The sequence below is a fragment of the Bos javanicus genome, chromosome 22, assembly GCF_032452875.1.
Source record: "Bos javanicus breed banteng chromosome 22, ARS-OSU_banteng_1.0, whole genome shotgun sequence".
NCBI lineage: Eukaryota > Metazoa > Chordata > Mammalia > Artiodactyla > Bovidae > Bos > Bos javanicus.
In genome coordinates, this window is record NC_083889.1 from 16238998 (window position 1) to 16262295 (window position 23298).

The window sequence follows — 23298 nt, forward strand, 5'->3', positions numbered from 1 at the left end:
AATAATTACAAGGGTAGTACCATAACATACCTGTATTGAGAAAAAGGAAAGCCATGACTTTGATAAAAATTGTATTAAAGTATCACATACATAGAGAAAAGTATACAAATTTTAGGTGTTTAAATGAACCATAACATTTTAACAAAGGCAGATTTGATAAAGTGCAAATGATGCCAACCAGAAAACTCCTTGAGAAAGCCCAGAAAGTTCCTTCAGAGGCACTTCCACATTTATTTCATTTCTCATAATCCTCTAATACAGAAGTTTCCACACTAGTATCCAGAGGCCAAAAGAAATACATTAACAGTAGCATTTATTAACAGGTTAGATCCAAACAAATTAATAGTAGTTTGACGGTGTCTGACAGATGTTGTGAAAATATTAAAATTACCTGAGGAGCCCTGTGAATTTGCTCTAGTGCCGTTTTATCAGTTCCCTTTTTTCCCCCATACCCATTCAGTGTGATTATTCATTTATAGAGCATTTAGATTGATTTATTACTGTTTGTAGTATATTTTCAGTTATCCCACATCGTAGTCTGTTTGATTTGGGAAAGTATGTGAAATACTACTGTTGGTTGTAACCATCAGTATAAACAGATGTGATGAGAAATGTTGCTCCCCCTTATCCCTACTCTACCATTTCTGTTTCCTCCTCCTCTTCACCCCTTTTCCACCTACGTACTAGAGGTAACCAATCTTTCAGTTTTGGGGGTTATCCTCTTATAATGAGCAGATATTTATATATTTTCTTATACCAACTTCTTTGTTATACACAGTGTAGCATATAATGAATTTCAAATTTGCTCTTTTCACTCAAACAGTATATCCTGGAGATCAGTCTAAATCAGTTTGGAGAGAAATTTGTTGTTTTTTAATAAAGGCAAAAGTACTCCATTGTTTGAATGTACTTCCGGTTATTCAGTCAATGTGTGGGTATTTAAGTTGTCCCCAATATTTTGCAATTTAAAACAATACTACTAATCTTGGATTGGAAAAATTAATATTGTTAAAATAGCCATACTACCCAAAGCAATCTAGATTTAATGCATTCCCAATCAAGTTAACCGTGACACTTTTCACAGAACTAGAACAAATAATCCTAAAATTTATATAGAATCACAAAAGAATCTTCAGTGAAGGAGTCAAGAATATTCAATGGAGAAAAGACAGTCTCTTCAGCAAGTGGTGTTGAGAAAGTTGGACAGCTTCATGTAAATCAGTGAAGTTAGAACATTACCTCACAAAATGTACAAAAATAAACTCAAAAAGATTCAAAGACCTAAATATAAGACATGACACTAAAAATCTTTGAAGAAAACATAGGCAAAACATTTTCTGACGTAAAATGTAGCGATATTTGCTTAGACCAGTCTTCCAAGGCAAAAGAAATAAAAACAAAAATAAACAAATGAGACCTAATCAAACTTAAAAACTTTTGTACAACAAAGGAAACCATGAACAAAATGAAAGACAACTTACAGACTGGGGGAAAATATTTGTAGAATGAGGCATCCAACAAGGGCTTAATTTCCAAAGTATATAAACAGATCATATAACTCAATACCAAAAAAACACCAAAAAAAAAAAAACCCTACCCAGTCAATAAATGACAGAAGACCTAATTAGCCATTTCTCCAAAGAAGACGTATAGATGGCCCACATGAAAAGATGTCCGATATTGCTGATTATCAGAGGCATGCAAATCTGCTGTGAGGTACCACCTCACACCAGTCACGATGGCCATCATCAGAAAGTCTACAAACAATAAATGCTAGAGGGCGTGAAGAACAGGGTGTCCACCTACGCTGTTGGAGAGAATGGAAATTGTTGCAGCCACTGTGGAGTATAGTGTAGAGATTCCTTAAGAAGCCAAAAATAGAGTTGCCATATGATCAGCAGTCCTATCCCTGGGCATTAATCCAGAAAAGATGAAACCTCTAATTTGAAAAGATATGTGCACCACAGTGTTCATAGCAACACCGTTTATAATAGCCAAGACAGCGGAAACAACCTAAGTGACCATCAGCAGATGAATGGATAAAAGTTAGGAACTTGTCCCTCCTTTTTAATGCTCTGGAATAATTTATGAAACCTTGGGACTAATTACCAAAATTGACCCCCTAGTTGGCTCTTCTACAGCGTTATTAGTTTATTGGCACCCTGCTCTTTGCACCTTTTCTTCTCCTCTTCCCAGTTGCCAAAGTGTACGTCTTTCTTTTGTTTTTTTTCCTGTCCCTGAAGCTATCTATGCATTTCACATTTGCTTTGTTCAGATCACACACAGTTCTAAATTCCTTCTGTGTCGTTTATATTCTCATCTACCCATGTTTTTTACTTAGCATTTTCAAGCTTGGTGTGGACTTTGTAATGGTAATTTTTAGTCACTGTTAGGTCCTTCTGCTAGTTTCCTGCTATGGTTCCCCTACAGATACTTTTGGTTTGCTTGCTTTGGTTTGTTGTGGTTAGTGTTTGCTTGCCTCATGTCCTTCTGGAGCAGTGAGGGTGGAGTGAGAGCCACAGAGAGCAAGTGCTAGGATTGGTTTTGCTTTTTTTTTTTCCTCTTTGTATTCACAATTATTTTGAAGCTTTGACATTCTCTGTCTTCAAGTTGGGTGAAAGTACGGTTTCATATGAAATTGGTTTTCCATTGCCTGTGGTTCAGGAGGAAATAGTTTAAGTAAGGTAACTGCAATTACCATTTTATTCAGCACTAAAGAATTTTTATAGCATATTACTCTCTCTTTCTCCAGTCTTTTAGGTATAAGTTAACAAATGAATTAGGAGCAATATTGACTTTGGGGGAGTGAACGTAATTAACCCTTTTCTGTTGTTAAAGGTTACACATGAGGCAATTTAAAAAGAACTGGAAATGTGACTTAGAGGCAGCCTTGAATGAAATAGAGGTACGATGCTTATCTTTTATTTATTTATTTTTGGGGGAGGGTTGGTGGCAGGAATACTGGAGTGAGTTGCCATTGATGCTTACCTTTTAAATACATAGCTGGGAACTCTGAAAACCAGTAACAACAAAGAAACTTTGAATAGTAACCCAATTTTAGAAAAATGTTTACAAATGCAGCTGTTTCACAGAGAAGAGAAGGAACAGATGTTTAATTTCTTACAAGTTAATGCTTTCAACTGCAAACATAATTTCTAGAGTTTGACCTATTCTAAAAATCATTCTAGACATAGTTGTTCAGTTTAGAATTAACGTATGTTAGGCTATAATAATCTATAGCTTGGCTTTTCATTCTTATAACTAGGTAGACTCCTTCAGTGCATGAGTGAGTTGGCTTTCTTATCATGATCCATGGGTGATCATATTAAATGGACAGTATGTGACCTGACAGGGCAAAGCCATGGTCACTGTGTGCTCTCCAAGCATTTAAAGTCTGAATAAGAAATAGAGGACTTTCAGGATGACTTGACTTTTTAATTGAAGATCATTTTTATACTCATTCTAGTAATTGTTGATCTAGTCTAAATTAATATTTAAATCCTTGAAACAGTATATTTTGTTGGTATAGAAAACTTTTACTTTAGAAAATAATAGAAAGATAGTAAGTTTACTGAAATTTACTTTGTTGGTCCTTTTGTAGAAGAAATGTAATGCCCAAAATTGTGTGTGGGCCCCAAATCACAAATGGCCAAATAATCGTAAAATGCAGTCTCTAACAGTAATAAAATAATGTATTACTGTGGAGGCAGCTCAAATCGTGCTGCTAGTCATCTCTTCTCCAAAAATCTATCTCCACTGTGTATTCCAGGTTTGGGGATGATGTCATTAAGGACATTAGGAACTAAATAAAACAAGTGTACGTTGACATCTGGAACTTATATAGGCTTTGCCATGGTCAGAAAAGCAAATTGTACAGTAACATGTTACTGCTGGTATAACACTTGCCAGGAAGCTTATATAAGATTTGCAGAAATCATGTCTTATTAATTTCTGTAATGCCTACATGTGCCTACCCCATAATATGTTTGCATAAATAACAGCTTACATTTTTTGTTTTGTTTTGAATAATTCTCATAGCATTGTAAAGAAAAAGGTGACTGGACCAAACTGGGAAATGTATACCTTAACATAAAAATGAGCTGTGAAAAATTTGCAGATTTCCAGAGGTTTTGTGCTTGTATTGCTGAAACTCTAACAAAAGACTGTAAAGAAGAGCGACCAGGTGTTCCATTTTGTGAATTTGCTGAAACAGGTAAATGTTGCTGTTTTGGTCAGAGTACTGCATGTTAGGGTGATACAGTGTTCTTTCTTCCTGATTGATAGATTGACTGGGACAGTGTTCAAAACATATAAAGCTCCTAATAGTCTCCATGTTGAAGATAAGTTAATATTGCAGGATTTAGATACTATTTCTTCTTTATAAATTTTTCCATCTATTTATTATTAATTTAGATTATAATGATAAAAAAGTGATAAAAGGTCAGTATATCAGATGTTTCATTTTCTTATTTTTCTTTTCATTCAGATTGGTAAAACTATTGCTAGCAAATTATAGTGGAGAATCTGAATTTTGAGATCATTGTTACTATCTTCACTGTTGCAAGTCAATAAAATTCATGTGTTTTTGAGACTTTTCTCTGTGTGTGTGTGTGTGTGTGTGTGTGTGTGTGAGCCCTTCACTGCTATATTCTCTATCAGGGTTGGCAAACTCTGTAAAGGAGCAGATAGTAAATATTTTAGGTGTTGCACACACAGCATATGATCTGTGTCACATAGTTTTCTTTTCAAACAACCCTTCAAAAATAAAAACTGTTCTTAGAAGCTCACAGGCTATACAGAAACGGGCCACGGGCCAGATTCAGCCCATGAGCTGTAGTTTGCTGACACCTGGTCTTTGTGGTAGTATCACTAATTCCATATTAAATTTGCCTTTTCCATCATTCAAAGTGACTATTTCATTTTCTTCCGTGTATCTACTTTGTGTTTCAGTTAGCAAAGATCTGCAGAATAGTGAAGTAGATAAAACTTTGCTGGGAAGAATCGGAATCAGTGCTATGTACTTCTATCACAAGCTGCTGCAGTGGTCCAAGGTACTTCACTAAATTTTTGTTTGGGCTTGGTCTGTAGAGTGTTTGTTTTACGTTTTTGTATAGAATATAAGTTAACCCTGAATGTTAAAATTTTGCTGATTATCACTACAGGGGCAAATTGAGCCTCAGACAGTAAATTAATTATTAGGTGGTATTTTGGGTTTTCCTGATAGCTCAGTTGGTAAAGCGGAGAAGGCGATGGCACCCCACTCCAGTACTCTTGCCTGGAAAATTTCATGGACGGAGGAGCCTGGTAGGCTGCAGTCCGTGGGGTCGCGAAGAGTTGGACACGACTGAGCGACTTCACTTTCACTATTCACTTTCATGCATTGGAGAAGGAAATGGCAATCCACTCCAGTGTTCTTGCCTGGAGAATCCTAGGGACAGGGGAGCCTGGTGGGCTGCCGTCTCCGGGGTCGCACAGAGTCGGACACGACTGAAGCGACTTAGCAGCAGCAGCAGCAGCAGTTAGTAAAGAGTCCACCTGCAATACAGGAGACCCCAGTTCAATTCCTGGGTCTGGAAGATCCCCTGAAGAAGGGATAGGCTATCCTCTCCAGTATTCTTGGGCTTCCCTTGTGGCTCAGTTGGTAAAGAATCCACCTGCAATACGGGAGACCCGGGTTCGATCCCTGGGTTGGGAAGATCCCCTGGAGAAGGGAAAGGCTACCCACTCCAGTATTCTGGCCTGGAGAATTCTATCGACTGTATAGTTCATGGGGTTGCAAAGAGTCAGACACGACTGAGCGACTTTCACTTCACTTCACTTAGGTGGTGTATTAGGAACATGTGGAAAGGAGGTGGCATGAGATTGACTACTAAGAAGAATCTCAGTATGGAAAATACTTAAGAAGCTGTGCTAAATATCATTTTTACTTGAAGTACCTGTCAATTCAGTATATTTTGCCAACTCCTGAGTATTGGTACTATTGCAGTTTTTGAAGACCTCTCTTAAGATGAGCCCAAGATACAATTAATAGAACTACTTTAAAATTACTTCCTAGGATTCCCTGGAACACTGTTGGTATCTTCATGTCTACCTTTGAGATTTAGCTCATCATAGAAGCAGTATAGCAACTCTAGACCATATTGTACTACCTGAGGTATACTTCCCTGAGGTGCGGGTAGAGTGAGAGATTCAATAAAGTGAAGTAAAGGACAGGAAAATCCAAAGTAGGGAGAGAAGTGCTGAGATATGGAGAGTAGGATAGTTGAGAGTGAGGTTGCTATTGAATCAACTATTAAAACATAACTTTTATTCCTTCCTTCTTTTTTTAAAAAATTCTTATACTGGTTTATTTCTATGCAGTCAAATGCAGGTGGTTTCCTCCCTTTCGATTCTCTAGTTTTTCTGTTTCTTTTTTTTTTTTTAATTTGGTTTTTTTTATTGACGGATAATTGCTTTATAGAATTTTGTTGTTTTCTGTCAAACCTCAACATGAATCAGCCATAGGTATACATATATCCTCTCCCTTTTGAACCTCCCTCCTATCTCCCTCCCCCCTTCCTTCTTTTTTATGAAGAGGTTGTTTCACAATTGAAATAATATTTAAGGACATTAAATGTGTACATGGTCACTCATGTACATATACAAAATTCAAAATTTTTTTAAAGAAGAACATTTTAAAATAATCATTGTACAGAAGATCTCCAGTTTCCAAGCTCTTCAAGAGCACTTATTATCTGATAAACCTGGACTGGACAAAATGTACTTTGTCCCCCTTCTCACAGTCTAGCTTAAGGTCTATCATAGCATTAATTTCTTGGGTATTTAATGCTTGAGAATTTGAGGACTACCTAGTAGGGAAGTTGTTTTTAAAGCTCAGACTGATTCTGCTTTAATTTCAGAGTATATTTTAATTTTATTTGGTTGTTTTTATTTAAGATATAAGTGGTTGGTGAATTTGTGCCTATATTTTAATTTTAAATGTTCACTATCTTATTCAGAATGAGTATTTTATTTGTTATCTTACTTAGCTGAATTTTTAGTGAATTGTAAATGAAAATTTTTAATAAAGCTTCCTTTATGAACATAAAAGTAAAACCATTGGAATTAGATTTAAGGTATCCCTTGAAAAATGCACTCATTTAATGCAGTCAGGTTGAAAGTGCTTTGACATCATAATATGGATCTGACTCAAAATAGCGTATAATATAATATGAAACAAGAGTCTGTAAACTAAAAGCCAGATCTGGCCCACAGCCTATTTTTATACTACTCATGAGCTAAGAATGTTTCTTACATTTTTAAAGGCTTAGAAATTTAAAAACAACCACAAAGAATATGCAACTGACCAAATGTGACTTGCAAAGCCCAAGGTATTTTCTGTCTGGCTTTTTATAGAAAAATTTTGCTGACCCTAATAGAAATAATAACACATGTCCAATTTCTAATGTCTACCCTAGAGACAGTCTTTATGTAGACTATGTGAAACTATTAGCCTATTGACTCAGAAAAACAATTTTCAGCCAAAAATTTTATCCCTTTTTTCCCCACTATCATTCTTTTTCTCAATTTTATATTAAGTTATCTTTTCATTCAGTCTCCCTCCTGGGTTTCAGGGTGATCAGCATAAGAAGAGCAAGAACATATAATGGGTAGTTTTCCACTTTAAGGCATGAAATCTTTTTGCCAAATGAGGTCTTTAGAAAGGAAGCTCACTGACTAAAACAGATGAAAGGAGATCCACTGAAAGGAGGCCCAGTGGTTAATGAGGCAAAGTCCTGCTTGCTCCCCTTCCCTTTCCGTTTTCATGGCTGAGCTGGAAAGGGCTTAAGGAGAGCGTCTTGAAGCAGTTTGATAGCTATCAGTCTCGAATGATTCAAATTGCATAATTACCTTCTATATAATCTTCAGTGACTTTGTATCTCTATAATATTCTAAATGATTAACAATCAGTGTTCTTTTTTTTTTTTTACTCTAGGGAAGGAAGGTCTTAGATAAACTATATGAATTAAAAATACATTTTACAAGTTTAAAAGGACTTATAGGGCCTGAGAAGTTAGCACCAAGATGTCAAATTGTGAATATTGCAGCAGAAATTTTTCTAAAAAGTGGAAGCCTAGATGGTGCCATTTGGGTATTAAGGGGTAAGTTCTGATACATACCAGCATGGAATATTTTGTAAGCTTATTATAAATTCTTGGATTTGTAATTACCTCAAGTTGATATTAAGTGGTGGGTGATAATTTGGCCTAAGCCTCTAGTGTTCATGTGGGTAGGAAAGGTTGTTGTGTAAAATGAAAGGAGAATGTTAACCTAGCTTTAAAGAGAAACTGTATGAACCTTTGTTGAAAAGTTAGTTGTTACTTTGGCCTCAGCACCAGAGAAATGCTTTACCTGATTATCTCAGTTAACCTTCATGGAAACCCTATGAGTTTGAAATTATTATAATCCCCATGTTACTGATAAGAAAATCTTGTTAGAAACAATAAGCAGCTTGCCCAAAATGACATAACAAGTAAGATGTGGAGGCCAGATTTAATCCCAGACAGCCCAGCTTCAGAGCCCAAGCTTCAGCTGCTGACAGAGGGAAATCCTGATTGCAATCTGTGTAAACCCTATGTGCCGACAAGCTGGCTCCAAACCAAGACAATAAAACTTGTTTTCCCTAGTAAGTCAGTTCATCTAACAGAAATTACAATTACAATGCAGTTAAGCCAGCAGAAGCAACTAAGGTCAGTTGGGCATGAGGTAAATATAATTTAGAGAGCAAAGTAGTAGCACAGCATCTAATATAGCTTTGGCTACTTAGACCATCAAGCAGATCTTATTTGATAAAATGGGATAAATAAGAATGAAGATGGAGAAGGAAATGACAACCCACTCCAATATTCTTGCCTGGAAAATTCCATGGACAGAGGAGCCTGGTGGGCTACACAGTCCATGGGGTCGCAAACAGTCGGACACGACTGAGCGACTGAGCGAGCAACCACCTAAAGGAAAGCAAGAGCGGCTGGTGTGCGATTCAGTGGCAACATAGAACCAGTGAGTGATGACAAGGACCCATGACTGCCACACACAGCTACTCTTGGCGCAGGAACGTGGAAGCCACCATTCACAAGTCTATAACAAGATGATTGACAACTGGAGGTAATTTCCAATTCATCGCAGCCCACTGGGTCCCAGAGTGATATCCCTGGCTCTTGTTCACAGGACTTTCAATGTATTATGGATATTAACCCTGTGTCTATGATGTGTTTTCCCCAGTGTTCAGAGTTGCTATATATGTAAATGAAGCCAATAAGGGTCTGGATCCTTAAGAAAAGGTATGGTACGAGGGGAGAGAAGCCCGTTTGGTGACCAGGAATGGCAACATAGAATGGAAACAGTTACTACAAAGAAGCTGGTGCTTTGGAAGGAAGAGCACCTAGGATGAGTGTCACAAGCACGCGTTTTTACAAGGATCTAATGACATGAAGCAGATGAAGTCCTTGATGAACCACTCAGTGCTGTGCACACCAGAGCTGGTGCCAGCTTTTGCACTTCTTATACACGAGAGAGAAATAAACCCTCTTGTTTAAAAAAAAAAAAAAGAATGAAGAAACCTCAAGAATCTCAGAGTTTACGTAGAAGACAGAATAAACCCATAAATAAATAAAATTGAAAGCTTTTGCACTTAGACACAAAACTAGCATATGTACATATTTATCTATATATAAAACACCTGCATTTATCAAATGCTGAGATTTTATGGAATATAGAGGTTGTGATTAAACTTTGTGATCAAAAGCTTGTTGGAAAAGGTTTTCTTCAATTTAACAAATGTAGCCAGTGAAGTTTCCTGGGAGAAAGATTAACAAAAATAGAAGGGTACAACACAAAATACAAATATACAAATACAAAATAGAATGTTTATAAAAAGAGGAAGTAGAAAAATGCAAGCCAGAGTTCACAAGCTCCATGAGAAAGAAAAAATGTGTTAAGAAATGGAAAGGGTAAAATAGTTGGTAAAAATGGGTATAGGTGATCATCTGCCTAAAAGTTTATGGCAAAACCAGTCTTTCTCTAACTGGAGATTCTGGGAGAGTTTGTGGGAAGGGTATGGAATGGGCTATGGAAATTTAGAATTTTTACAATTTTGATGTTTCAATTTTGAGATTATATTTTTTAATTCTGTCAATTATCAACACAAGATTTTCTTTTGCAGTGACCTTTTCAATTGAAAGTCATTTTTCATAAGTAAAATTTTATTTCTTCTAAAAAAGGATCCACAGAAGTATGTTAAGTTGTTGCCAGAACTTTTTTGTTCTTCACAGGATTCTGCAGTGAACAAGCCGTTGTCAAGAAAGGAAATACAAGTGGCTTGATCTCACTTGTAATAACTGAGAAATAAATATTAAAATCCTAAGCACCTGTCAGACCAGCAAAGATTAAAGTTTAGTGATATGCTTTTTGTGAGGGTATAAAGGAATGAACCTTCACACAGATTGTCTTTAGGGGCTTTTTGACAAAATATCTGTCAAAATTTAGTAATGCATATTTCCTTTAATCTATTAACTCCATTTCTAGGAATTTGTCCTACAAACACATTTATTTCTATATTTGAAGGTATGCACTGTAAGTTATATGAAATCTCTTTTTTTTACCATCCACAATGATAACAAAGAATTCCAGATAACTTAAATTTCCATTAAGGATGTAACAGTTAGTGAAGCTGTGTAACAGCCATATGATGGAGTAGAATGAGTTAGAGCCACAAATACTCACTGGAATGATCTCCAGGATTTATTACCAAATAAAAAAAGGAATGTCCTGAATGGTGTACACAGTATGCTACCATTTGTGTAAAAAAAAATTTTTAATGGATACATTCATATTTGCTTTATACCCTTAAAATAGTTGCAGAAGGATGCATAAGAAATTGTTGATGGTGGTTGCTTCTGGGAAGAAGAATTGAATGTTTGGAGGACAGCGATGAGCAGCAGATTAGCTTACGTATTTTTCCTGTATTTTTCCCTTTTAAAAACATGTGCAATTATTACCTACTAAACTTTTTTAAAGAAGGGGTTTACATACACTTCGTTTGAGAACTGTAGAATATCTTACACGTTTTTATTTATTGTGCAGCAGACTTTTTGGTGAGAAGTACTCCATTGTTTTTGACTTTTCATGTGTACACTCTCACATTTTGAACTCTTGCTCAGCACCTTGTTTCCTGGCAAATGAGCAACAAATTCCTACCTTGCCTTATACCCTTACCAGCATTTAAAAAAAGGGGAAAAAAACGTTAAAACCACAATTTTATAATCAAGGTTTGGAGGCTGAAAAATAAGTATCTTTTAACATTCTAGAATACAAATTTTTGTTTAAAAAAAGTTATGCTATTTGTTGAGAATCTGCTCTTAAATTTTAAAGTAACTTTTATTGCCTTTATTGGGCTTCTCTGATGGCTCAGACGGTAAAGCGTCTGCCTGCAGTGCGGGAGACAGGGTTCAGTCCCTGGTTTGGGAAGATCCCCTGGAGAAGGAAATGGCAACCCACTCCAATACTCTTGCCTGGAAAATTCCATGGACTGAGGAGCCTTGTAGGCTACAGTCCATGGGGTTGCAAAGAGTCGGACACGACTGAGCAACTTCACTTTTACTTTTTCTTTCTTTTATTGCCTTTATGTAAGTAATACTTAGTCATTTTAGAGAAATAATAAGGGATAGATAAGCAAAACTGATGATAAAAAAAATTCTTATTTAGCCACCCATCCGATGTTATAAATAACACCATAGTGTTGCTATACAGACTCTTTTATATCTTGCATTTTGTTTAGGCAGAAGTCTTTCCTTGGACATTTTTCTGTGAAAGGAGATGTTCCTCTCCAACATCACTTAATGGGCTGCATAGTTTTCCATCTTATGAACAAATATAGATAAACACAGATACATAGATATGTCCATGCATCCACTTTTCTTGAACTAGCTGGTTTTTAATTGCTATGATAAACAATAATCCCTTCTAAACATCCCTGCTAAATCTTTATTATGCCCTTGGGGTAAATTCTGATGGAATTGCTGGGCAAAGGTAAGGGCAGTTTAAAGCTATTTGGTAAATGTTGGCATATTTGCCCTTAGTGCCATTCAGATTTGCAGCAAATTATTTTGAGTTTATTAGAAAGCTTCCCTTTGTGAGAAAATCCTTAGAAAACTATTGCATAGGTACCATATGTACAGCCTGTCCTGTTAGGGCCATGGGTGTACATTGACAATACAGATGTTACTCCCCAGTTTCATGGTTTTTAGTTATCTGACAAACTGGTGCATGTTTAGGTAAACCCTAATCTGGCTGTTCTGAATATTCCATTCTAGGTTTTAAATATGTGACTAGAATTCAAAAGCACTCTACACCTTTAGAAATTTGCTAATTATAGTCATCTTACCAGCGTTTAAGTTATGAAACAACCTTGGCACCTTTGAATATTATTATTTTTCCTATCTCTTTGCTAGTTTGATAGGATAAAAGTGATAGTCACTGTTTCATTTTGCATTTAATTGCTTATTACAGAATTTAACTATTTTTCTTTTTGTTTCCATTTTTACTTAACTCTTTTGTGAATTACTAGTTCATGTTCTTAGTCTCTTCAGTATTTCTCTTCATTATTGATTTAATCACTTTACAAGTAGGTTAATGAAGGTGTCTGTGTAAATGAATTAGTAATAGTAGAGCACTAATATTTGCTTACTCCTTGGAAGGAAAGTTATGACCAACCTAGATAGCATATTCAAAAGCAGAGACATTACTTTGCCAACAAAGGTCCATCTAGTCAAGGCTGTGGTTTTTCCAGTGGTCATGTATGGATGTGAGAGTTAGACTGTGAAGAAAGCTCAGTGCCAAAGAATTGATGTTTTTGAACTGTGGTGTTGGAGAAGACTTGAGAGTCCCTTGGACTGCAAGGAGATCCAACCAGTCCATCCTAAAGGAGATCAGTCCTGGGTGTTCATTGGAAAGACTGATGCTGAAGCTGAAATTCCAATACTTTGGCCACCTCATGCGAAGAGTTGACTCACTGGAAGGGACCCTGATGCTGGGAGGGATTGGGGGCAGGAGGAGAAGAGGACAACAGAGGATGAGATGGCTGGATGGACATGGGTTTGGGTAAACTCTGAGAGTTGGTGATGGACAGGGAGGCCTGGCGTGCTGTTATTCATGGGATCGCTAAGAGTCAGACACGACTGAGCGACTGAACTGAACTGAACTGAATATTTGTAAAATGTTGCCTCGTAGGTAGTATAAATCAAGTCTGCCAGTCAAGTGGGCTCTAGTAATTTTAAAACAAGCTCCTGGTTTAAAGTTTTCTTCTCCATACTTAAGGCTTTATTTTGGCATTGTATACTTGAATTACCAAATCTTTCTGTAATACTTTCTGTATTTACCATGCTGGAAAGGGCACAAAAGCATAACTCCTGCTCTTAGTCCAGTTGAAAAATAATGCAGAAATGTGATTTGACTGTTACATAACAGCATTTCATTATGAGTCCCATCACATGTATAATGATTGAGGGATTAGGTAAATAGTAAAATACTGACATTTCTACCATGTTAGCACCTCGGTATTCTGCACTACAGTCTGCCACTGTTTTTCTCAATGTGAAAATTGGCAGAAATTAAGGAACTTCAGTATAGGTAATACTCTCTTTTTTTTTTTAAGCTGTGTGTTGGTTACCTAAGTGTTCTTTTTATTATTATGTTTTTATTATTTATATATGTTAGATGTTAACTTGTACATAGCAAATATTTTATTTAAAAAATTTTAAATAGGCAGATATTGTGGGGAAAAGCTGTTCCCCAAGAATACCAAAACTAATTAAATTATGTATTCTTTACTGTAAAATTGTTCAATTTGTCCACACAATATTTTACAGTATAACATATACACATTATAATCTTAAACATCATATAAAAGTAATCATTAACTTCAGAATCAATAACTGATTAGTACATTTAGAAAAATGAAGAATTAGTAAAAAGATTAAAATAACAGTGGTCATTAGTTTGCATCTTCTTAGAATGCTGATCATCACTATATACATTGTTGCTAATAAATCTGAGCTGTGGTTATCTTTCTGAGTATGCATATTTCAGTTTTGCCACTTTCTCCAAAAGATATTTAAAAACATTAGTTGTGATTATACTGTTAAGTAATTTTCATGGTGTAAAGTACTTGTACTTTTCCTTCTTGTAAGAGTCTGAGTGGATCATTAATACACCAGTATGGCCTTGCGATCGACTGGATGTGCTCAATCGGCATAATCTGCTCTGTACAATCGCACACGAAATCTTAGCGAAGAGTCTTTACAGACAGACATTTGAAGTTTTGCAAAATCTACCAGGTTTTCAAAATTCTCAAGGTATGTTTTGTCAAAGTCTAGATTAATTATCTCTGGCCCATCTGGTATTTAATAAGAAACAGTTCTCCACCTGTCTTGGTTGAATTTTATATTCCAGCATATATTTTTAATGATATTTGTTTTTGTAAAATGTGCTCTCTGCAAATTGAATATGCTTTCCTGATGGTTTTAAAAAAAAAAACAAAAACAGAAATGTTTATCTTTGGGTTGTCTGTCAGCAGTTCCTGAAAGCAGCATTTCATCATTCCCCTTTTCCTTCCTCTGTCAAGTCATCAGCAAACAAGTAAATTAATCACATAACAAAGATGGAACTTAGTCTCCATTGTAACATAGAAAAACATGGAATAAATGGAGGAAATACAGCAGATGACAAGTTCAAAGAAATAGATGCCCACGTGGGCAGTGGCAGGTAGTGCTGAATGCTTGCAGGTCATAGGTCAATAGCAGGAGAGAGTCCATGTCAAGGGAAACAGCAGAAGCTTTGGGTCAGGAATGAGCTGAGCAGTGGGTTCAGGGCATGGGTTCATGTTTAATGAAACGTTGACTTCTCCCCTCAGTGCTTTGTCAGTCTCCATTTTCCCATGTATTCCACTGAGATTCTGTATTGTCATTAACATTCTTATGCTTTTCTCCCTCTAGATAGTAAGGTTCTTAAAGTCAATGAGGTTTTCTTTATTTTAGTATCTCTGGTACAATGGTTGCTGTAGAACTAGCTTTTGATATACAGTTATCTTAATAATGAAACAAAGTAATAATAGTGAGATTGATCAGATAGTTGTGCCAGATTTTGGAAGACCCTGAATGGCAAGCTAAAAGAATTTACTTTTCTATGTGTAGTTGGGGATCCCCTGAGTTTTGGGGTCAGGGAATGACATAATGAAGTTGGTATTTTAGGAAAGTTCCTCTAGTATAAGGTAGGAAGATAAATTTCCTGATAAGGCCTGGACCACTGAAAAATCCAAAAGTAATAAAGACTGTGAAAGTGAAAGTCACTCAGTCATGTCCAACTCTTTGCAACCCCATGCACTATAACAGTCCATGGAATTCTCTAGGCCAGAATACTGGAGTGGGTAGCCTTACCCTTCTCCAGGGGATCTTCCAGCCCAGGGGTTGAACCCAGGTCTCCTGCCTTGCAGGCAGATTCTTTACCAGCTGAGCCACAAGGGAAGCCCATTAAAGACCTAGAGTCTAGGTCATAGACCCACCTAATTGAATTTAGCGAATAAAAGAGTTGGAAGTCTCCAAGGTGACTTCACTTTCTTCTGAATGAAAGGCAGAAAGGAGTAGACATACCCAAGAAAGGAGGGTTTTTTGTGTTTTTTTTTTTTTAATTTGAGAGTGAATATTTGTGAGTGGTTGTTTTATTTTTAGTAACAGGAGATGTAAGTCTGAGGTCCACGCTATAGATAGAATGCAGACAGAACCATACAGATGCAGTCACATAGGAAACCATGGACAGGGATGTTAATGCAGCCTCTATGGTCACATTCCTTTCACATCCTCCATTACAAAGTGGACACACCGTTTTGCTTTTGTTGAATGCTTTATTTTTGTTAACTTAGTGTATAAGATGATTGCATTTTGGTGACTGTCTCCTACAGTAGGTAGGAATGGGCCAAGGAGAGTAGAGAGGAAACGAAGGGAGTAGAAGAGAAGTTTGAGAGATGAAAGTGGATCAGTTTCATTTTATCAATTTTTTTTTTCCAGAAACTGTGGAGGTCTCACAGTATAGCCTACTTTTTAATAAACTTCTAGATGCCTGTATAGAAAGCAACAGCCTCGGTATGTCATCCTCTGTAGCAGAATTCATGATTTCAAAGAGCATCCCTATTGATTTTTCCTTTCTTAGAAGATTAATTACTTCTTTAGGAAGGAGTTGTTTATGGCTCAAAGCCAGAGCCCACTACAAAAGTAAGTTACATTTTAAACTTTAATTTTGATATATTGCTTTTGAATTTGATTTTCTAACCTGACATCTATGTATAATATTCACAAAGTGACATTAAATATATGAAAAGGTCGGTTTATACATGTTTAAAAACAGTGGTCTACACAGATTTGTGCTCTTTTGAAACCTGTTATGTCTCTTATTTCTAATTATTATATTTTTATTTCTTTGCATATTGGCATGTCCACTGGAGGATATGAAAAGGAAATAAATGACAGAATTTGAACCAGTTTGGTGTATTTTATAAATATATAGGAGTAAAACAGTTGGTAAAATGAAGTTTTAGGAATGTGTACTTATCCCTGACCTTTTTGGTTAGAATATTTTAAAACAGGCACACAGGAAGTACAGAGGCTGTCATTACTGTGCAACATGATATGTGATGGGTTTTCACATGGCTCTCAGCAATAGAACTTTGTTCATCTGTTAACAGTTGTTCTTTTCTAACAAGTAAGCCTAGAAAAGGAATACTTCCTCCAGTCCCAACCTCCTCGCAGGTATTTTAATTAGAAAACAATGCTGTGATCTACAAAGGAGTTCTTTTCTGCCTTCATGCAGTGGTTTGTCATAAATGTCCAATTCTACCACCACCATCTGTATAACAAACATTTGAGTACCTTCTCTGTCACTGTTGTGCCGTACGTGTCAAACATCCCAGCCACCCCATCGGCGCCAACAGAAACCTCTCGGAACTGGACATGTTTCTCATGTTGCCAGCTGGGATCAGTTTAGCAAGTGGTAACTTTTATTTCCCCAATGAGATGTGAAAGAAAATATTAGTATGCATTGCAGATAGTAATATTATATATTATTTGATATTCTTATATGTGTGCTAGGGTCATTATGTAAAATGTATTTCTTATTGCCAGTTACAATAAAAAGTTTTGAAAACTGAATTTTTTTAAAAGGATGATCAGAAATCTAGAGGCAAGGTGGAACTGTTTGTTCATAACACCTCATTTCAATTTTGTGGTTATGTTTCAACTCCTCATACTCTCTCTGCAGAATGCTAGAAATCACACCACAAAGTATGTAAGTTACTATTAGCTATACCTTCTTGATTTTAGTTTTTAGAATTGATGTTAATGAGATTATTTTTTTCCAAATAACTGTTTGATTTGGGGAAAATGCCATCAGAAGGCATTTATGTATGCCACAGAAACAAATTATTAACTTGGAAACATTTAACTGAGATTTCTATGATCTTTATGTTTTTTAGCCGAAGATGAAATTTTGTATTAAAACAGCTAAACTTAACCATTAAAAAATTTTAATTAATAGCTTTATTAAGATAAAATTCAAATACCACACAGTTTACCCATTTAAACATGTACAATTCAGTAATTTTAGTGTATATACAGAATTGTGCAACCATCACCACAATCAATTTTAGAACATTTTTATCAAGCCAAAAAGAAACCCCATATGCATTGATTCACCCCCCATCCCCCCAGATTCTTTCAACCCTGGTAATAATTTATTTTTAAAGACATTTTTTTAAGCAGTGTGTTAAAGCAATTAATGCCTGAGTACAATTCAGTACTTTTCTTATTAGTACTTTTCCTCTTACGTAAACACACCTATGCCTGATTTTCATATGCAGTGAAACTTTAGGGACTTAAACAAGTGAGGTTATAAAGAGTATTTTTGTTGTTTTTTTTTTCCTAATGTACCTGAGTTATAAAATGAAATGAGTAATTTATAGTCACTGGTCAGTCTTCAGAGCATCACATTTCCCAACACTGTTGACATTTAACATATCGATGGAACTCTCTTTGGATTTATCTTCACACACAGGTTAACAAACACTTAAAATCACATCTAGTGGAAATATTTTATTATGTTGTATTGACTATGGCTTAAAGTAAGTGGGCAGTTTCTCGCTTCAAACTTAATATTTCAAAAACATTTTACAAAGAATGATCTCAAATGTACTAGGATAAGCTCACTACCATATAATTTAATGTGATAAATCTGCCTCTAATGTGAAGATTTATTCTGAAACAAAAATAATTATCACCTATAGATATTTTGGAAGCCTATGTTTTCACCTGTTGGAGTTTTAGTAAAGTTTGATCTATTACTTGATTTTCAGGTGCTCTTTCACTGGGTTGCTACCCACCACTGGAAGGAAATTTGTACCGAAAACTTCTCCTGATTCCATCCTATTTGTCTGAAATTGAAATGCTTTTAGCTATTGAAATCTTCCTGGTATCTAATGCTAGTAGTATTCAGAGTCCTGGAACTTCTACACAGATGCTGCAGATAGTTTTAAAAAGGTTGGTTGAAATATTTCTAACTGCATCCTGACAGTAGGTCATCCCTACACCTGCCCTAGGATGTAAACGTTTTATCTATTTGTGTATATATATAAAGCATTTGTATATATATATATGTTTATATACTTGTGCATGTGTGTATTGCCAAACTTTGGTAACACGTTGAGAAAGGATTTGACCTATTTGAGATTTAAAACTAAGTACCTTTCAATAAACATTTAAACAGTTTCAAAGATCTTGTTAGATAGCCAAAGAAATGGGTCTTCTTTAGATATGGACCTTTGTCCTTTACTGGTGGTTTTCAGATAGGTACCTGAAAGTTATTTTTTTTTTTGGTCAACATAAAAGATGTAAGAACCAGGTCTAAAAGGGAAATACATGATCATTTATTAGATTCAGTCAAGAATCCTGTTGAAAATAAAGCCATCAGTCTAGTTTCAATATTTTAAAATGTTGTAAGAAGTGCATGAATATTACTGTGTGGCTGTTGGACCAGAGTGGCATCCTTTCCGATCATTTTGTTCAAAGTCTCAGGATGTAGTTGTGCACCATTCCAATTTCTTGTCAGCTTTATCCAGGAAACTTGTAAGATAAGGGTCTCACAGGGCTCCTGTTTGAGAGTATCTTAACAAGAATTTTACTTCAGTTTACTGGTGTTAGAAACCAGATCTTCAGACTGAATATTCTGTTAGCTATCTCTTAACAGTGCATGTTATCCCAAAACTTAGTGGCTTAAAATGGCAGAAATTATCTTAGTTCCTGTGGGTCAGGAATGTTGGGGGACCTTAGCCAGATGGTTCTGGCTCAGAGTCTCTCAGATCCTGGAGTCAGGATGTGGTCAGGACCTGCAGTCTGCCACCTAATGACTTCACTGAGGTGGGAGGATCCATCTCCCAGCTGGCTTACTCATGCCTGTCAGCAGGAAGCCTCAGCTCCTCACCACACAGGCCCCTCCATAAGTTCCTCAAGTGTCTTCATGGCACGACAGCTAACTTCTTTCAGAGTGAGTGGTCCAGGAGAAAACAAGGAGGAAGCTACAGTGCCCTTTTTGAACTTTGTGACCAGATCTGTGAAGGCTCTGACATTTCACCTATTTGCAGGCTATCAGTGAGCCTGCCACAGTTTCACAGGTCCTGGCATAAGACACAAGACTTGTGGGTTGGAGACAGGACTTGATCACTCATGGCACAGCAAGCAGCAGGATTATCTGCAGATTTGCATCTCTTCCTCTTGTTCCCAAGTCCCACACTCGAACCCTCATAGATACCTGTACATGAAGTGAGTTCCATTACAGGAGAGGAATTCTGAACTTAGGGTCCCAGATCTTTTCTAATGGATTATCAGCATGCCTGCCCCTTTGCTTTGCAGGTAGTAAGGCTGTCTCCACCTTGTAAGGCTGTAAGCAAACCTGTCTTTGGCTCCCGAAGGAGAAGCTATCTTTGTCTTTCAAAGTTGTTCACTGTAGTAAACATCCTTAAAATCTGGAACAAGGGAATAATCAGTCTCTGCTGTCAAAATTTCCAGAAATGCAAGAGACCTGAAACATTTTAAACTCACTAAAATTAGTTTTTTTGCTAGAGCTCTTTTCTGAGGGCCTTATATTTATGACTGTGCACTACAGTAGCATGAGTTATTCGCATTCCCCATTATCCTAATGAGGGTTTGGTTTTCTCATAAGTTTCCATTCCCCACACATATGCAGTCTCTATTCATTATTGAATGTAGAGGGGGTGGTATTTGTGACACCAGTCCATAACTAGTGACATGCCTAGAGCCTCTGTTTTGTCCAAACCAATATTGTTTTCTCTATTATCATACTGAGCCCTGCTTTGTTACATTAACCTCTGAGAGAGAATTTAATTCATCTTCAGACTCAAAAACTGCACGTAGTTGGCATATGCCCAGATTTCAGACACTAATCCTAAGCTAGAATGTACTAGAAGCTGCCTGACCGATCTTTGCTCCCTGTGATCACTGATTCCTGTTCCAAGTGGAAGTCCTCACTCCCCCCACTCTGTGGGTCACACTTGGTGCTAATGCAGGTACACTTACACTTGGGCTTTGCTGCCGGACCCTCTGTGTGCCCAGGGCAGGATGCAGGGAACACAGAGGAGAAGGTGATGCCTAGTAACAGCTATATCTCTATTTTATATACTCTTACTCCCTATCCCACAGGAGAAATAGCTATAATGTATGAGTTTTTTTTTAATTTGGAGACTGGTAGAAAAGTTAGTTTAAAAGTAAATTCTGAAAAAAAAAAGTAAATTATAGCACTTTAATATAATATAGCACACAATATAATACCTTTAATCAGGACTGAAGAAAATAACTGGAAATTGAGTAAAGGCATACAGCAATTATTTCTGTTACCAAATGTGAGCTTCATATTAAGTATATACTTACAATTGAAAATAGTTGTATCAAGGTAAAACATGGAATGTTAGTATCTCCAAACTTGATTAAATTTAATATTACTTTATGCATTATAATAATTAATTATACAGTTATTAATGACAAAGAGAGACGTAATAAGTTGTGTTCTAGATAATTGTTTCCAGACTGCGGGTTGTAGCCTGTTTGGGTAGTGAAATCAATTTAGGGGGTTGCAACCATTTTATTTTAAAAAATAAACCAGAATAGAAGGTCATAAGAGTTAAGTCTTGTTCTGTAAAACTTTTATTTAAATAGAATATAAGGTCATAAGAGTTAAGTCTTGTTCTGTAAAACTTTTATTTAAGTTTTTATGTAGCAGGTTTATACTGGGTCACAATATAAAGTGTCTTTATTACTGTGCATCATAGTCAAACAAGTATGAAAGCCACTGATAGAATATAGTTGATGATTGTCATAGCTTAGAACTAATACACGTAAAATTACTATCTTTTAAAGAAACTATATAGCTTCCTTTTAGAGTTTCTGACTTTGTGAGGTGTTCACTTTGTAGATCTGAAGAAAACAAATCTCGGAGCAAGGATGATTATCAAGCTGCAGTGGAAAGATTAATTACGGCTGCTCGTATATCAGATCCAAAGCTTTTCATTAAGCACATGACTGTCAATGTTAATAAGGAACAGGTTTATAGTTTGGAACAGTGTTCTGCCCTGAAATGGTTGAAAGAGAATATGAAGTGGGCCGGAAAGGTTTGGCTTTTCAATAACCATTAGTTATAAAGGCTTTTTTTTTTTTTTAAGTTCAAGTAATCATTGTTGAAAATAAAAGGTAATAAAAATAGATAGTTTTCACTATATTCAGCTTTTGCTCTTTATTGATGTGTAGTATGTCAGTAGTTTTCAGACATTAAAAATTTTGATTGATATATGCAATTTAGAAGTTTTCCCATACTGCAAATGATTTTTGAAATTACTTCTTGACTTCTCTTTAGGTAAACTCAAGAATGGTGCAGCATTTAATAAGAGGGAGACATAAAGGAGAAAATATGCAAGCAGGTGTCTGGAGCTTTCAGAACAACCATTAGGGGCCTAAAGTAAATTTGGTGAACACTCAGTCCAGTGTCTAAAGCTTGTTCTACATTTTTACTCTAGAGTAGTAAAAATAATACTGGAAAATGACTCAAACACTAAAATTCTAGAATACCTTCTGAGTTATACCAAAAATTTTATTCTCTAAATTTTCTTTCAGTGTATCTTAAAATACTGTTTCTTGAAGATTTGTAATTTATGTACATTAGGTATGAATAAAGACAACAGTATTTTAAACAAATATGCCAGAACTTAAATATCCAAACAAGAATTGTACCTTTCAAACTGCCTTAGGAAGTTTAAACTCCTTTTCTGAAGCCATCTGCAGAATCTGCAGCAGTCATTCTCCAAGGTAGTCATCTTCAACCCTTGATTTGATACTTCAAACCATAATTTAAATCATTTAGAGAAATGTTTGAGTAAGGGGACTGATTTAAGAAGAATAAGTGGTGACTAGGAGGACTGAAAGTATTTCTTAAAGGAGTTCCCAGAATATGTAATGGCAGCATTACTGAAGTAAGTCTATAACCTCACAAGAATGAAAAAGCTAAAACCTAACACTTAGCAAAATGCCTTACTATGATAAAATGTAGAATGAATACCCTCATGAATGGTATATGGGAAGTGAGGCAGAAGATGTCCAGAAAGAGGCCCAGTTTTCCAATATGAACAAACTGGGTGACTAATCGCCATCACTGAAATTCAGCACCTAGGAAATAAATTGGGTTTGGAGATTATTACCATCAGTTTGAAGTACTTTTGAGGACAAGTGAAGAACAGTAAGTGGACAGGTAGAAACTTGTTTTTTCTATAGCTGGTAACTAAAACCCAAAGAAAAGAAAGAAATATGAAGCCATTTCGATGCTGGTGGCAAGGTTGGACTTGAAAGGATGAAGATGCAGAAGATGGTAAATTAAGCTTTTAGGGAAAATGGGATTGGGTGGAACGGACCACAGATTGACCAGATTGTTTCTAACGAATGAGTAGTCAAGAACCCTTAGGGCTGAAACAAAGGGAGGTCTTGGGTTTTTGGTTTTTTCCCCCTACATCGGTCAACAGTACCAAAAGATAGGAGAAAGAGGAGAGCGGTTATAGTATTTGCTTTATTTCATCTGTGGCAGTTTATGGGAATAACCAAAGCCATAGAAGCGAAATACAGCTAACAGTAAAAACCCCAAACTGATAGTGGAGAATGCTCAAGG

General features: G+C 36.1%; 1 protein-coding gene across 4 annotated transcripts in view; it reads left to right on the forward strand.

Annotated features, from left to right (window-relative positions):
• The window catches only part of TOPAZ1 (testis and ovary specific TOPAZ 1), a 61017-nt gene extending 39153 nt beyond the window's left edge, over window positions 1-21864 (forward strand). For all 4 annotated transcript variants that reach the window (XM_061396165.1, XM_061396166.1, XM_061396168.1 and 1 more), the window contains 8 exons: window positions 2839-2905; window positions 4039-4213; window positions 4951-5051; window positions 7976-8141; window positions 14226-14390; window positions 16098-16301; window positions 18434-18617; window positions 21562-21864. In XM_061396165.1, the coding sequence (XP_061252149.1) occupies window positions 2839-2905; window positions 4039-4213; window positions 4951-5051; window positions 7976-8141; window positions 14226-14390; window positions 16098-16301; window positions 18434-18617; window positions 21562-21781 (1282 nt within the window). In that variant the 3' untranslated portion in view covers window positions 21782-21864. The remainder of the gene's footprint in view (window positions 1-2838; window positions 2906-4038; window positions 4214-4950; window positions 5052-7975; window positions 8142-14225; window positions 14391-16097; window positions 16302-18433; window positions 18618-21561) is intronic.
• Window positions 21865-23298: the final 1434 nt, after the last annotated feature.